At 44.2% G+C, this 17,829-nt stretch overlaps 1 protein-coding gene across 2 annotated transcripts in view; it reads left to right on the forward strand.

Annotated features, from left to right (window-relative positions):
• The window catches only part of MDFIC2 (MyoD family inhibitor domain containing 2), a 130,548-nt gene that overhangs the window by 100,345 nt on the left and 12,374 nt on the right, over nucleotides 1–17,829 (forward strand). The window contains exon 4 of one of the 2 annotated variants that reach the window (XM_036266113.1): nucleotides 6,510–6,518. The exons of the other annotated variant lie outside the window; for it this stretch is intronic. Coding sequence (XP_036122006.1) covers nucleotides 6,510–6,518 — 9 coding nt within the window. The remainder of the gene's footprint in view (nucleotides 1–6,509; nucleotides 6,519–17,829) is intronic. 2 annotated transcript variants of the gene reach the window in all.

A 17,829-nucleotide genomic window follows, 5' to 3' on the forward strand; every position in this document is an offset into this window, starting at 1 on the left:
AAAATATTGCGATATTTAGCACATGTTATTGTAATAATAGTGGTGGCTAATCCAAACTGACATCATTCAAGCTTCCTCTTTGCATATAATTTATATCGCTCACTAGATTACTGTTACAGCACCTGAGCTCTCGTACTACCTATTGCACTGCATGCGCCAGGAGCGCAGTGTTTCACCTAGTGCGTCTGTTATCAGAGGCAGTGCTCAGGGTGGTTACACGCTCATCTTCTTTTCTGAACCCAGACTTCCTGGGTTTCAATCCCAGGCTGCCACTCATTATCTGTCATTATAAGTCACTACTTACATCACTTTTCTGTGCCCCAGTCTCCTCATATTTTTCATAAATGTGGATGATAATCATAGTGTTTAGTCCACAGGGTAAAATGTGGATCTGGATTAGCTATGTTTGCATTAGTTTTCTAAAACACTGTCTAGCATATGTGAGTTCACCTTGACTTTCTTACTGCTGCTTCCTCCCACTCATCCTACTTGAATCTGTCTCCTGGCCTTACCCATCTATTGAAACTGTTTCAGAAAATGTCACCGAATTGCCAAGCTCAGTGGTTTGTGTCCCATCCTGAAGTATGCCTTCCTTCTTTGTAGCATTTAATCCTTTTAATCACACACACTTTATTTTTTAAAGTTCTCATCTCTTGGACAAGGAGTAAAAAAAGTATAGACAAATCAGAGAAGGTGATAACATAGCAGCTCAGGCTTGGGGGAAAACAAAACCGTGTAAGCAGAAGGCTGCAAGGGGTGTGCAGGGTAATCTGAAGGCGAGCAGAAGAATGACTAGAATCCATCGACTTTCCCTATAATCCCTCCTCCATATTGGAATCCATAACAGAAGCAGGATCTTAGTTTATCCCTACTTTAACCCTTTATTTCAGGGTCTCAAATAGGAGTTCAGGGAATTTGGATATCGTTTAGTGTTTGGGGTGGGGCATGTGCATGGCATGTCTGATGTGGGTCCTGGTTCCAGGGAGAAAAGCCAGGTGTTTCCTTGTGAAGACCCAGTGCTCCAGTGGCTGCAGGTGCAGTCCGGGGGAAAGGCGAAGCCTCATCTGGCCTCACCACACTCTCCCTGGACCTGCACCAGGCTTTCCCTAGCCCCGCACCGGGCTCTCCCTGCCCCCCCCACGCGCTCTCCCTGGCCCCGCACCGGGCTCTCCCTGGCCCCCCACGCGCTCTCCCTGGCCCCGCACCGGGCTCTCCCTGGGCCCCCATGGGCTCTCCCTGGCCCTGCACCCACCGTGCTCTCCCGGGCCCGCCACCGTGCTCTCCCGGGCCCCCCACCACGCTCTCCCGGGCCCCCCACCACGCTCTCCCGGGCCCCCCACCACGCTCTCCCAGGTCTCCCACCACGCTCTCCCGGGCCCCCCACCACGCTCTCCCGGGTTTCCCACCACGCTCTCCCGGGCCCCCCACCACGCTCTCCCGGGCCCCCCACCACGCTCTCCCGGGTCTCCCAACACGCTCTCCCGGGCTCCCCACCACGCTCTCCCAGGTCTCCCACCACACTCTCCCTGGCCCCCCTGGGCTCTCCTGGGCCCCGCACCCACCGTGCTCTTCCAGGTTCCCCACCATAATTTCCCTGGCCCCGCACACGCTCCCCTGGGCCCCGCACACGCTCTCCCGGGCCCTGCACACGCTCTCCCGGGCCCTGCACACGCTCTCCCGGGCCCTGCACACGCTCTCCCGGGCCCTGCACACGCTCTCCCGGGCCGCAACACCTCTTACCGTGCTCCGCTAAGTGCTGCTTTTCCCTTTCACATTTGACAAACTTTTTTCTTCTTCCTGGAATATTCTTGCTTTTAATTTCTACCTGGCAACTGAATATTAATTATCTGAGATCCTGTGAAAGTTTTATCTCTTCTTAGACATCTTCCTGCATCACACCAAGCATAATTGGAAATTCCTGAATTTTGCACCCACAGAACTGTGTGAATCACCTCTATTATCAATTTATCACATGCTATTCAAGTTGTCTGAGTGCCTGTCACCCTACTGAAGAGTAAACGCTGAAGGCAGGGGCAGGTGTTGTTCATGATTGTGTATCTATCAGTAGTTAGCATACTGCTGGGTACACAGAGTTCATGCTCCCTGACGGAGTGAGCAAATTAATTATTGTCTTGCTTCAAATTCATCTCTTAGGTGGGGTATGGTATGGTGTTTTCTGAGGAATCTTTTTAAATGAATGTTGGTGAATCCACATGATTGCTATATACTCTTCCAAGCAGAGATGAGTTCAGAAATAATATGTTGTTTCACACTCTTTCTAAGTTGTTTTAAGTAGTGTAAGCATCAAATCAAAAGACAATTTGATAGTTGATGATAGAACAAAGATTTGATACAATGACTTTTAAGTCCTAGGAGGCCAGCACTCTTTTCCACTAACATTTTGTCGAAATGGGACTCAGTGCAAAGTTATTTCAACAATAAGATCACCATATGTCTTGCACTGAAATACAGCATTACTGCAGTAAAAGCCACATAAAGTGGGAGAAACTGAGGCAGACACAAATGGTACTTTTCAAAAGACATGACTCTAAAGCACTTATCACCTAAACTATATTTTCAGCCCATTGTTTCATCTTTGTGGATTTAAAAAACACAAAACCTCTTTTGATCCAAAATGAAAACACACTTTTCTTACAAATGTGCAAGAAGATGCTGGAAGCAGGCAGGCTCCTGGCTTGGGTGCTTCCCGGGAGGAAGGCTCTGAGGCAGGGGCGTAGCGCCATTCCTCTGACTCCACCACCTTGCTTTCTTAAACTAGAATAATACAAATTTGCAAATGAACAAAAAAGTGGGGGGTAGATATCTGATTTACAATGTTTGTGAGATAAAGAACGCTACAAAAAGGCTCAGTGTGAATAATAAAGCATTGTTAACTGAGTCATGACATTTCTATTCTGGTGATGCCTAGAACAGCAGAGCCGCAAATGAGCACCTCGTGCCACATTCCAAGCGGGAGGAAGGCATGTCATCACAATTCTTTCCCTGATGAGGACTCAAGAAAATCTGGGGAAAAGTTTATTGAAAAACATATTGACATATCAGTGTTATAAATTACTTTCTCTTATTAACCTCCCCCCCCCCCCCCAATTCTTTTGTTGGCTATCTCCTCACAGCACAAAAGGTGTTTCAGGGAGACATCCTGCCTTGAGGAGCCCTTCTTACATTGAAAAATATCTACCATAGATTCATTCTGTAACTTCTCAACATGTAAGACGTATTAGAGAAATATATTTTCAAAACAGTTTTTAACTTCCATTGTCTCGATCGCACATATCAACCTTGTCATGCCAAGCATCGAAAATCCTCGGAAACCTTGTCTTTAGTCAAAACTAATGAGTCTATTTTAACACCCTTTGTGAAAGTAGAAGGTGACATAATATTATGCTTTCATTTAACATACATTCATATCCATCTCCTTTCTTTGTTGGATGGGTAAGGGAAAGTTTTAAAAAATATAGTGATATGACCAACTGCAAGGTTTCAGTGAAGAACAGAAGGGGAATGGCATTTGCCGAGTGAACTTTGAAATGACTTGAAAAGCCCCAGGACCGCGGGGGGAGCGCGGAGGTCAGCACAGGTACGGTGAGCTGTCCCGACACTGCCGCGGCCTGGACAGGGCCGCGCGGCGGGAAGGTGGGCACTGAGGACAGCGGGGCCGAGGCCCACGCAGCCTCAGCAGGGGCTGTGCTATCGCCAGAGAACACACCCATCGAGCGCTGCAACAAGGAAACTACGCGTTTTTCTTTATAAAAGGGCCACTTTTACGGAACAGCAGGAGCCCAGCCAAAGGGCGTCCAGACGGGCACCAGGACGTGGCCAGGCGGTGGCGCAGCCCCAGCCCGAGCCGGCGTCCGTTCCGCACAAGCGCGAGGGGCGACGCGGCCGGCGGGGGCCCTTCACCCCACGGCAGTCGGGAGGCCGAGGCCCGCTGCGCGCTGGGAGACCACACCGCTGGGCTATGTCTTGCAGTCCCCTCCGCAGTTGTGCCTCTCTGTCTGTCAGTGCCTCTCTGTCTGTCAGTGATTAAGAGGTGCCCGGGGATTTGATTTTACACTGACCTGGTGTTTTCTGCAGCGTCTGTGGTGATAAAGACCGAGGCACATGGGGAATTGCGTAAAGCCTGCAGCCAGTGCACGCTGATGGATGTCCAGTGCAGATGGCATCAGGTTACAGCAAAGAAGGAAACCAGAGATGGGGGAGCACCAGACGGAAGCCAGCCGACGAGCGGTGTCAGGGCAAGGGCACAGTAGAAGGGGATCAAGGAGTAGGTCCGAAACTCCCCGCGAGGAAAACAGCACGAGGAACCGGACAGCCGGCTCATCTGCGTGTGCACTGAGTTGGTTGCCCGCAGCCTGGCTGTGGGTTGGGTTCCGCGGCAGAGCGCTCCTCGTGGTGGGAGCATGCTGCGGAAGGTAATTTCTCCGATTTAAGTTGGGGGGCTGAACCTCACCCCGGCGCCGGGAGCCAGCCCTTAGGACTCATCATGACAGCTCTGAGGACAGGAAATGGCCAGTGCATTCCTCGTTTTCTGGCGGGAGAGAACTTCAGCCTTCTCTGACTTGAGGCACTCACCAGTTTGCTTGAAATCTAGTAAAATCACTTTTGCTTGGAAAGGAAAAGATGGAATCGTTTCTAATTCAAACTCAAACTTATTTCAAGCATATGTGCACCCACAGTACCTGGCGGACAGTGCTCGGAGTGCCCCTCGCTGTGCGCTCGTTTCGGTCCTGCTGTGTGGCCCGGGAAGAGCTGCTTCTCCTCTGAGTTCCAGGGGCCTCGCGGCTTACAATAGGTGCAAAATGAATTAAAAACTCTGAACAAACTGTTGTTTTCACATGTTACCATCTTGCTACAAATAGTCAGACCTAAAGGACAGCATAGAACGATGAGAATCATTTGAAGCAGATGGCGGAAGTGTGGTCCTCAGATATGCCGGTTTTCCATCACTCTGATTAATGGACATATTTTCAATCACCAGATAAGAATCCGTGGGTGCAGATGGATGACTTACGCTATAGGGTTTTTGACAGCGTGGGGGTTGGTATCCCTAACCCCCTCGTTGTTCAAAGGTCAACTGCAATGCATTTGAAATTAGAAGCCTGCCTTTACTCAGACTTACAGAACCGGGAACTCTGGGACCATAACACACCAATCTGGGTTTTCACAGTCACTCCAGGTGATTCTGATGAATGCTAACATTTGAGAACCACTATCCTAGGTATTATAAAACAAATTTTTCATGGGTTCATGCCAACATGATGTATAAACTGGACCAGTTGGATGTAACGAGCTGATCACCTGTAACATTGTACCTCAGAGAGACCTTATAATAGCAGGTGTACTTCGTTTAAAACATCAGGAGTGCCCTGACTGGTGTGGCTCAGTAGACTGGGTTCACCCCATGCACCAAAGGAATGCCAGTTTGATTCCTGGACAGGGCACATGCTAGGTTTTGGGCTCGGTCCCCAGTGAGGGGCATGCAGGAGGCAACCGATCAGTGTTTCACTCTAGAATCAATGTTTCTCTCTCTCCTTTGCCCTTTCTCTCTCTTCAAATCAATACAAAAATCTTTTAAAAACAAATAACATCAGCAGTATATTCTGATGACTTATGCAACTCTCCTATAAAGAGGAAAAATACTCTTTCTAGTCTGCCACCATTATTGAATTGGAATCACCTGGTGTATTTATACTTGTTTGTATCACCAAGGGATAACTTCAAAAGAGTGTGGCTGGCTCATTTCAGGCTAAATATTCCATTAGCTAAGTGGTAAGGAGGTCCATATAACCCAGGAGGCCCTGTGATTCCATCGTAAGTATTATTCCTTTGGAGTTTCTGTCACTGTTTTCAACCTTTTGAGCTTTCGCAAATGTATTTGGCATTCAATTACATTGAGATTAATCCAAAGCAGATGTCCCTGTAGTGAAGAGGTGCATTGTTGAAACCCTACCATCTGAAGCACTAAATTATAAGCACATAGACACAAACAAATCCATAAATATCAATTATTTAAAATGATTTAAAATGCATAGTTTTATATAATACATTTTTAAAAATACAAATGCCAATGAGCTCTTAACAATGAGCTAAAATGACTAGTCCTCTCTTCATGGCAACATAAAACTATTTCCATAAGCTGAGGACCTAGAATTTCAATGAGCCTTCCTCTTCAGTTGCCAAGAACAACTCAGTTTTATCCAAACCTCTGACTCTCCATGTTGTTGACTATTCTCTTACCAAAGACCTTAGATATCCAGGAAAAGAGACCAGTAGAACCTCTCTGTCCGTAAGCTTGGAGGGAGAGTGTGTGGGATATGAAAGCACTTTGTAAAACCTAAATCATGAAGGGTGAATGTAGTAATATGAACATTGCTGTGGTTATTGACTAAGCAGGATACAGCCAGAGCACTCCCCTACTAGACACAGGATTTCAGTCAAGCACAATTGTTCTTTTTCTATGACAACCCAATTGACAGAGTCTCTTAAAGGGGAACCAGGTGACTAAACTACCCAACTGATGGAATGTGAACCAAACACTCATCATTTAATTCAGCAATACCCTGTGAATACAAACAAAAAAACAATAAAAAACACCTCAACGATGATTGAAAGCTGGACATAATCACATGCCTCAGAGTCCCAGAGAGTGGGCAAGAGCCAAACTGACTTATCTCCATCATATAAGGTTCATCTTATTGTCCTTCCTGTCCCTTCATTTTTCTTTTTTAATCCTCACCTGCCTCACCCAAAGACATACTTAGAGAGAAGAAGGGAGAGAGAGAGAGAAACATCGATGCCAGGGATCAAACTCGAAACCTAGGCATGTGCCCCGACCAGGAATCAAACCAGCAACACTTTGGTACATGGGACAATGCTCAACCCAACCCACTGAACCACTCCAGCCAGGCTTCCTTGCCCTTCATTTGACCTTGACCTTACTGGGGAATTCTGAGCCATTAGTCATTAAGAATTCCACCAGTGGAGAAATCAGGTCACAGATCCACAGAGGGGATGCCTGTGGGCAGTCTGGTGACATGTTTGTCTCCTCCAATAGAACATAAAATCCCCGAAGGCACAGCTGTACCTCACCCAGCTTTGTATCTCTTGCATATATTAAAGTGGTGAAGTGAAGGAACGGTAGCCTTCAAATGCCTAAATTCAAATTCTTACTCCCACCTTGACTGGTTTAGGAATGCAACACGAGCGGAGCACAGCCGCTCCACTCAGATGCCGTTCCCACGAGGAAAACGGAGCTTATCACACTTCCTCGCTGGGTCACTGTGAGGGTTACATGAGAATTCCTGGAAAGCACTTAGCCGGAGATTCTCATAGTGGGAAGAGCGTGTTAGCTGTCATTATTTTTATTATTCTAGCAGGTGCTAAATGAATGAATGGAGGAATTGGTGTGTGGGAGATGAAACTAACATCTATGGTTTCCTCCACATCTAAAATGACATACATAATTCTATTTAGTTCTCAGAGAAGTTCGTAATGGAAAACGTACCTGAAAACATTTCAGCAGTGCTGGGTACCTGTGTGTTTGGGATGCGACGTGATAGAGAAGAAAGTGCTGAGGACTAGGAGCTGGAGAACCAGACCCGAAACGTGTCTTCACCTACCCCTGGGAGGGCTGGACGGTATCTGCGTTCGGTCAGCCTGATGCCAAGCACTGTCCGAGGCTGGGAATCCCATCACACCGGCCCTTTCCTCAGAGTGGAAAAGACACGCCCACAACAGCATGTCCGCGGCCCACAGAAGTGACCTTCACAGACAGGGAGGCTTCAGAGAAGCTGACTTGCCCATGAGCACAGGGAGTGGGTTTCATTTATCTCCATATTCCCAGTACTTTGCAGATGGCGAACATTTGTTGTAAAATGAAGTATCGCTTCTGCCAGGTCTTGAATGATGGTTAGGAGTCCAGTACGTAAGACAGGAGGGGACGCCAGGAGAAGGCCCTTGCAGTGCACGTGCAGTGCTGGGAGATGCGGTGTGTGCGCCCGGGAGAAGGCAGGGCCCTTGCAGTGCACGCACAGTGCTGGGAGATGCGGTGTGTGCGCCCGGGAGAAGGCAGGGCCCTTGCAGTGCACGCACAGTGCTGGGAGATGCGGTGTGTGCGCCCGGGAGAAGGCACGGCCCTTGCAGTGCACGCGCAGTGCTGGGGGATGCGGTGTGTGCGCCCGGGAGAAGGCACGGCCCTTGCAGTGCACGCGCAGTGCTGGGAGATGCGCTGTGTACGGGTGGGTGGGTGTGAGCTAAGGCTCTGCACAACTGCTTGTCATCCTGGTGACCCCACCCCCGCCCTGGCCTCTGGGCGCCAGGGTCTTCTCTAAAATGCTGTAGTCTCTCTTCCTCCTTTCTTTCTGGAAATAGTTTAGAGAATCGTTAAAGAATAAAGACATATACTTGCCTTCATTATCCTTGTATTAAACAAGAAATACAATAATTTGCAAAGAATAAAATTATCAATGTAGGCACCCTGACCACCTTTGCCACCAACATTTGTATTGTCTGGCTCTCTAATCCGTGTCCTCGCGTGAGGGCTCTATGGCATTAGGGTTAAAGATTTTTAGTTTTAATTTGTCATTTTGAAAAGTAATATTTCTTCCTTGAACAAAGATATTTTACTTAGCTTTCTGAAGGCCCTTTGCATTGAAATGCTCATGGAAGAATACCTGAAAGATTCATAAAATTTGGAAAACTCATGCTCATTACAAACATTTGAAAAACCAAAAGCTTTTTTGTGAGTGCAGGTTTTATCAGAGAATCTTCATTATTCATATTTTCCAGGTTATTGACATAATGAACAAATATTAATAATGAAAAAGTTTCCTCGTACCGACACCCAGATGCTGTCCTTAAAGGACACATGACATGTGCACACACTTCCTGGCTTCCGGCTGCCACCTCCAACCGGAGTCAGTCCGCAAGCGGAAGTCACCCGGCCTCCGGACAGCTCTTCCTTCCTTGGCACAGCGTGTCAAAACTTCAGTTCCTACTTTGTTTTGCTTTTTCAATAAATGAAAAGATATCTTTAAATATTTTTTCAAGAAAGGACATTTTTATGAGTAATATATTTTCTTTTGACAATGTATGATAACAATATGTTATTGTACCTTCTCACAGAGAACTTGATGGAAGATACAATTATCAAGGACTATTCTTGTTCCCTCAAAATTTTGAAAACGTTGAACCACTTTCTGGCACTTACTTTTGCTCGAGAAGAATCGGAGGCCAACCCAGGACCCTTCCTTCTCACATCGTTATGTTTTGCTTGTCTGGGTGCTTGAAAGGATATTTATTCTTATAATTCTAAATACTTTCCGAGACTGTGGTCTCTGCTTACTAAACTTTAGACAGTGAGGTTCACCCTCGAGAACATTCTCCCCGGGCCTGTACGTCGGGGCTACCTTCGACAAAGCGTACTTCTGCTTAAACGTCTCCGTTTCTTCACGTAACTCCAGCTCTCGGGAGCGATCTGTGCTCTGACCTCTGTGTCGAGCATCGTCTTCACCCCATCACTTGAATCCCCTGTTCTGGACTTCCAGGGGGATGTTTCTGATACCTGCTCTCCCTGTTGTGACTGGGGTTCTCCGCAATGCCCATGGTGGGTCTTACTGCCCGACGCAGATTTTAGTGCTGTAACCACAGTTCTGACTCCTTCAGAATCGCTCTGCCTCTGCCTCCCTTTGGGTCCAGCCTGTGGGCTGTTCACCTCCACTGGGTCACTCCTTAGTATACCCTCTTTTCTTCAGAGTTCCTCATGCAACATAATTAAAACCTCAAACAACTTTTGACAATTTTCTTCTGTTTTTTTAACAGTCATATCTTGTTGGTTAGAGTGACAAAACTGTCTCTCTCGGGTCAGATCGAAGAGCACCCCTCTCCAAAAGAGCTGGAGCCCAGCCTTCTGGTTGACACAAATACTGATTCTGAACCAGAAACAGAGGGAACAGGTTGCTCATGTCCCTTACAGCGGAGCTGTTGTCACGTGCCGGCTGATTGGGTCCTTCTGTCCAGTTCTGGTGCTTGATGCAGAGTGTAAGGCTGTCCAGGACTATCAAACCCATGCGTCCTGATTGTGAACATAGTTCTTTGTCTGCATTGTCAGAGGTATTTTAGAAGGAAGTAGAAGAAAGTGTATCAAGGATTCCAATAAAGACTATTTTAAACATGGAAACCTTGACCACAGCGACTACTTGGCTTTGAAAATAATGTTATATAACTTATCATTGTTAACATATGGAACAAACAAATACTCTTTTTAAAAGGAGACTTTATTTTCTTATAATGGCTCAAACACTTCATAGAATGATCCTGTTATTTTAACACCTGAAGATGTAGCCTAACATTGTGCTAGCTTGTTTTAACACTAAAATACATTCCGCACAGTCCACCTTGACAGGCTTGAATGCTGAATGTTTTATGCTTGGACAAAGAGTGAACTGTAGGTCTTTCTCCAAGCACAGTCAATGCACTTGAGCATGGGTTACCAAAAATGCTGGAGAATTTTTTCTATTTATTGTTATAGCTCAAATCCTTGTGTCTCTGGTAGGCTTTAAGTGACATAAATATGCATTTCCATCTGCACATCCTTGTCAGGAATAGTTCTGCTGGGAGGTGTTATGCCACCCAAGTGCTTCCAGAATAGAGTCTGTTAATCCCGTTACCACTATAGAAATTCAGAGGAAAAGTCTACTCAGGCCACTACTGCAGCTGCTGTGGCTGGACATGTTCCAGCAACCACACCCTGGGAACCAAAAAGGAGCGTGAGAAAGTTGAATTTCCTTCAGGTGGGAGGGACATAAGGGACTGACCTCAGTCTATTACTTAGACCAGTGGTCCCCAAAGTTTTTATTGTAAACTTTCATCAGTAAAAAAAAAGGGGGCGGGGGCGTGGAAATAGCAAGCCTACCTTATGCATCTATATGACTGTATACACACATGCATACACACATACATACACCTGTGCTGCCGTATGAACTGTTAGGTACATTATAACAAGTGTAAAATAGCTGTATTAACAGTGATAAAGAATAACTATAAATAGGTGCTCTAAGTTCATTAAATAGACATGTAGCCAAACAACAAATATGAGTGAGGATGTGGGGAAAGGGGCCCTCGTGCACTGCCGGTGGAATGCAGACTGCTGCAGCCCCCGTGGAGAGCAGCATGGAGTTACCTCAATAAATTAAAAATAGAACTGCCATATGACCCAGTGATTCCACTTCTGGGAATTTATCTGAAGAAACTCAAAACACTAATTAGAAAAAATAAATGCACCTCTATGTTCATTGCAGTGTTATTTATAGTAGCCAAGACTTGGAAGCAGCCCAAGTGTCCATCAGTAGATGCGTGGATAAAAAAGCTGTGGCATATTTACACAATGAAATACTACTCAGCCATAAAAAAAGAAGAAAATTTTACTCTTTGAGACAGCATGTATCGACCTGGAGAGCATTATGCTAAGTGAAATAAGACAGTCAGAGAAAGACAAGCACCATATGATTTCACTTATGTGGAACCTAATGAACAAACTGAACTAACAAGCAAATTAGAGACAGACTCATAGATAGAGAGCAGACAGACAACTCTTGGGGGAGGGCTAGGCAGTGGAGGGATTAAGCTAAAATAGAAAAAGAAGAGAAAGAACTCATGAACACAGACATAAATAAATGATAGATGACAGATAGATAGATATATAGATAGATAATCAGATAGATAAACAGATAGATAGATAGACTTGTACCTCCCCTACATATATGTATGTATGCCATTTTGAAGGCCATTGGGCTGAACTCTCACCAGGTGGGACACCAGGAAAATAGATCTCAAACCACCAATTTGGCCTTGATAGGTTCCATAATGCATTGAGCACACACACTGGGCAAGCAGGACTTGTGAATAGTCATGTGATTTGCTTCTTCACACACTCCCTCCTGTTACCTCTTGCCCTTCCTTAGAGTATGTCTTCATGTCTGGCATCTCCAGGACCTCTGTATAGATCATATCCCATCCTACATTTAAACAGGCATGTTGTGGATGGCACTCACCAAGGCCTAGAAGTTGGCAGGGAGCCTCCAGATCCTGTCAGCATCCTCATGATACCAAGGCAAACCCAGCGACAAAAACTTCCATCCAATCGTCAATCATCCAATAAATGTTTTTCTATAAGACCTTATTTAGCTATAAACACAGAATAAGTGTCTTTAACATTATTTTATATAATACAGGAGATCGCAGAATTATCCATGAATCCAGTTGTGGAACAGAAATTCCCGAGAAAGGCAGTAAACAAGCCTTCTACCTCTATGATAGTGAAAGACTATCTTTTCAGATACAGAACATTGGAAACTTGAATCAAAGCTCTTTTCAAATTGATAAAAATAAATTATTTTATTGGTAAAATCTAGAATTGGCCAGAGAGCAACCAACTTCTCCCCATCACTGTTGACTCAGATATAAACAACACCATCTTCCTGGAAGGCAGTTGGAATTATATTAAAAGCTTTAGAAATTTGGCCATTAATTCACTAACTTCTTCACTATGAATTCAACCTAAAAAGCAAATATATATATGCAAAGATTCATAAAAATAATCTTTAAAAGCCTTTACAATAGCAAAATTTTGAAACAATCTACATTTTTATTGAATGGGAGAATTGTTAAATAATTTATGTTAACACCATGCAAGAAATTCTATTCATTCTCTGATTTCTTATTAATTTAGTACCTACTATGTCCAGACACTCTTTAGCACTTAATTCACACAGACAAAGCTTTCATAATGGTGATTATTTTAGTCAAGGTTAGATGAGGCATATACTCCATAATCAAGTAAACAAACACATGACGAAAACATTTCAGAATACTGAAAAGAAGTATGAAGACAATGAAACAGTGATGTGTCTGGCCGATATGGCTCAGTGGGTTGAGCATTGTCCCATGGACTGAGAGGTCCCAGTTAGATTCCTGGTCAGGGCACATGCCTGGGTTGTGGGCTCGATCCCCAGTAGGGGGCGTGCAGGAGGCAGTCTATTGATGTTTCTCTCTCACGTTGATGTTTCTCTCTCTCTCCCTACTTCTTTCTCTAAAAAAAAAAAAAAAAAAAATCAATAAAAACATATTTTAAAAAAAGAAACAGTGATGTGATAGAAGTGGCTGATGATGAGAGCTTGGGATTTATATAAGGACTTCTCAGCCTTGGCACTGTTGACATGTGACCAAACCCTCATTTTGGTGGCGATGGATAGGGACTCCTGTGCACTGTAGGACGCTCAGCAGCATCCTGGCCTCTACTCCTTCACGGCACCACCCACATCATGACAATAAAAGTGTCTCCAGCCATTGCCAAGTGTTCTGTGGGGCTCGATCTGCCCTGAAGACCAGTGTTTTCGATGTGCTGTAAGAGGAAGTTCCTGAGAAGGTGGAATTTGAACTGATATCCATGTACGTTTTTTAACAATCTTTAGGATGTAAGGAAATGCTTATGATATAATAATAACATAAAATATATTCAGTGAAATCCCAATATTGCTTTTCTTTTTAAATGTCTATCTAGACCAGTGTTATGGTATAATGATTAGGAGCATGAACCTGGAGCCAGGCTGCTTCAGTTAAAATCCCAGCTCCACTGTTTACTAGTTATGTGACCTTGGGTATATTACTTCACATCCCTGAGCTCTCATGTCCTTATCCACAAAATTGAAATGACTCAAGTAGCAGCTAGCACGCAGGGTTGCTGGGAGTGCTAATGAGTGCATATATGCCAAAGTCATAAAAGAGCGAGTGACACATCTTGGAAGCACTGCATATATCATATATATCATATACTATATATGATATATATTATATGTATAAATAATATCATATATCCTAATTTTGCATAATACATACACATATTCCAGTTTATATATATACATATATATGTGTATATATATATTTTGTGTGTGTGTGTGAAACAAATACAATAATATGTTAATAATGGTAGAATTATAGGGGATTTTATTTTCTTTGTGTCTTTTTATATTCTTCACAGTTTTACAGATACAAATGCAAATGTTACTTTCAAATCAAAATAAAAATCAATATGTATTTTAGCACAAAAGGGAATTTTTAGACTTTCACCAGGACCAACTGGCGTGTTGAGAGCGAGGGTGGAAGACCCTGGGAGATGTGCTCAGAAAACCTGTCCCAGGGAAGATGAGTCGATTGTCAGCTAACAGCCAAGATACCCCACGTTCAATCTGTCAGTCAGTTTCAGTCTCCTAAAATTTATTTAACACTTGCTTTCTGCCAGACACTGTGCAGAGTGCTGGGAAACCAAAGATGAATGGAGCATGCATTTCCTCTAGGAGCTCGGAACAGAAAGAGAAAAGAAATACAGCCCCAAATACCACAGCACGGTGAACTGGAGTGGGCCCGCATGGGGAAGTCACCAGCCTCTGGGAGCTCCCAAAGTAGAGCATTCACTTCAGCTGGAGTGGGGGGCATTGCAGGAGGCGTCACCTAGGAGACCACGCTTGCACTGGACCTTGAGGGGTGAGCTTGGAACACGCAATCTGTAGGAGTTCCGGTTTTGAGCACACACGTAAAGTGCCTCCTAATCAAATACCAGCAAGATCAATCGGCCTGCAGTAAGGAAAGTCAAAGGGACAAAGGAGTCTACTTCAGAAAAGATCTCATATCAGAGTGCCTGGTTTCACAAAGCAATTTGTGAGTGTAAAGTTTGATGGTCGTGAATTTTAAACCTAAGTTCACGTACTGGCTCTGCCCCTTACCCGCTAGGTCATGTTGGGCGAACCACTAACATGTCTGACCTTCCATCTACTTTCTCATTCATATAATAGTTATAATAATACTTTGCAAAACTATTGTGAGCTTCAAATGAGATACTACACGAGACTTTAAGTGACATTAAAATACTAGGGATGAATAAATTGTCATGGTTTTAACATAATAGAGAAAATTTTGAATAATTATAGTTTAGTTTGTAACATTTATATTTAAACACTGACAGATAAAAAATCAACTGTGTATGTAACACCAATTATGCATGAGTTGATAGCTTGCTGGGCTTCATTTATTTTTTTCAGAGCCCTAAACCTATTACTAATCCAAGTGCATCAAGCTATAAAAACAGCTACCCAGTTTTTTTTCTGAGATAACATGATCTTTATTTCTTGAGACACTTTACACAAACATTAAAGTGAAGGTAACTGCATAAAAATGAAATGGAGACTCATAATTGCCAACTGTTGTCGTGTCCAAGAAAGATGTAACCACCTCCTAGGACGGAGTGGCTGTTACAGCTTCGGAGGGAGCCAGAACCGTACCTCCCGGGCCTAGGTCTGTCGGCAGGAGGAATGCGGTGGGGAGCAGGCAGCTGAGGGACTCATCCCGAAGGGTTAGGCCGGAAACACGGGCCTGGCCCCCAAACCTGAAGCAGCTTTGCTGGCGTCAGGACACGGGGAGAGGCCGTGTCCGCCTCCGGGCTCTGTCTCCCGGCTTGATCCTCTCCACCTTGAACACGCACGCTACTGTTTCCAGAGAAATAATATTCTTTTGCTTTCTCTCTCTTTTCTTAAAGGAGAGATTTAAGGCGGATTGAAAAGGCTTAAAATGCCCTCTTGTCGTGGCCCCTGATAAGCACGTCCAGTGTTTGTGAGGCCGTAGCACAGAAGACAGTCCGCGCAGTGACCATCTGCTGCTTTAAGGTGCCCGCCTCCGCAGGCCATCCTCACGCCAGGGCTGGCGTTGAAACCGAAGAAACGGGGTCAACACACGAGCTTCCTCTTCTCCCCCCCAAAACACAGTTCACGCACCCCAGATTTTGTTTGATTGAACTAACAGGCGATAGCAGTGGGGCACTCATGAATTAGGTTATTTCTATTCGTTCTAAAAAGGTAAGAATATTTTAGGAAGACCTCATCCCAGAGCTTGGGAAAATTATTCCACTCAGCTTTGAAAAAAAAGAAAATGTTGGCTTTTTGTGTTTTTTTAAAAACAGTCTCTGAGTGTGGTGTGTCAGGACTGAAGGAGGCTTCCCTCTTACCTTCCTTCTGTCTTTAGACCCCTTCTCAGTTTTACTTAGTACAAGAATAGTAGTGTTCTAACCCTGGCCGGGTTCTCAGTGGTTTTCAGCCCACAGACCGAAGGGGGTTCCATTCCCAATCAAGGGCACCTACCTGGGTTGCAGGTTCGATCCCCAGCCCCGGTCAGGGTCATATGGGAGGCAACCAATTGATGTGTCTCTCTCACAACGATGTTTCTCTCTCTCTCCGCCTTCCTCCCTTCCACTCTATCTAAAAATCAATGGGAAAATATTTTCAGGTGAGGATTAACAACAACAACAACAGAAGAATAGTAGTGTTCTCCACATGAAGGAAGTGTGACTCCAGCTCTTTCCGGTAATACTCAGCATATCAACTACTTCCCTATATTTCTTGGATTGTGTTGCTACCTACCAAGCTGGGGAGAATACAGTCCATGTATCTTAACAATAACAACAACAAAAATTATTTCTGACATTTGTGTGAACCTTACAAACTTTACATACAAAGAAAACACCTTTTTTTTCCCCTCTTACAGTGTTCCTTCACCTAACTACTTTTACTAGCCATACTTACAGTTAATGATTTGGTACATATTCCTTGAAATGTCACCTATATGCTTTAATCTGATGTCAGCCATGGATAGTTACGGTGTTAAACTCTAAATCAAAGTATAATTGAAATCCAAGAGAAAATATAATCCATCATTTCAGCTCTAAAAATGGCCTATATATTTGAAATACTAACCTTAAACATTTTATCTAATCCTTTCTATTTAGGCTTCAGGAGTTTACCATTCAGAAGAAAAACATAATAAAAAGTTACCTTTTTCTTCTTCTTCTTTTTTTAATCCTCATCTGAGGATATGTTCATTGATTTTAGAGAGAGGGAAAAGAAAGGAGGAAGGGAGAGAGAGAGAGAGAAACATCAATTGGTTGCTTCCCATACACTCCCCGACCAGGGATCGAACCCTAAAACTTTTGGTACATGGCAGGACACTTCTACCCACTGCACCACACCAGCCTGGGCTTACCTTTTTCAATAGACAATTAGGCAATAGACTTGGATAGATTAATTAAGAATAAGAAAATGGGGAAATATTCAGGTAATAATGAGCTATTAACATTCTTTGTGTGTGCATGGTGTGTGTGCTTTGTTTTGCTTTTTAAAATGAGTAATATAACCAGGAGAATATTGCTGAAAACATCATTTTGATTACAGTACATAAGATGTCTTGGGGAGGATTGTCAGTGGCTGCTGACACAGTCCAGATTTGAGAACATAGCTGATTTGAGAACACAGCTGATTAAAACTGAATGGTAGTTTTGGGAATGAAAAAGCAGAGATGGACTTGTGGGAAGGATAAATAAGAATTTGTAAATTCCTGGACAGTAACAATACCAGGAGAGGGATGAGGCAAATCAAAGAGTATTTTTAAGGTTAGGAAATGAAAGCTACTTAGTTTGGGAAAAAGCATGAGGGGCTTAGTAGAGTGAGATATAATCACTGTAAGGGTTTGGCTAGTAAGTCAAATAAAATATGCAATAGTCAGTTATAAGTTTGAGACTGCAACCTGTCCTGACTGTGGGCCTGAGGACCACGCCTATTGTTACTGTCCAGATTCTCAGCACTGAGCACCGGGCCAGCACAGATTATGCTCCCCAAATGGGGCCTGGCTACCAGCCGGCTGACTGCACAGAGACTCCGGCTACTTTACAAAGAAATGGTTAAGTTGTGAGTGTGGACAAATAACAATCTT

This window comes from Molossus molossus, unplaced genomic scaffold (assembly GCF_014108415.1).
Source record: "Molossus molossus isolate mMolMol1 unplaced genomic scaffold, mMolMol1.p scaffold_m16_p_18, whole genome shotgun sequence".
Taxonomy (NCBI): domain Eukaryota; kingdom Metazoa; phylum Chordata; class Mammalia; order Chiroptera; family Molossidae; genus Molossus; species Molossus molossus.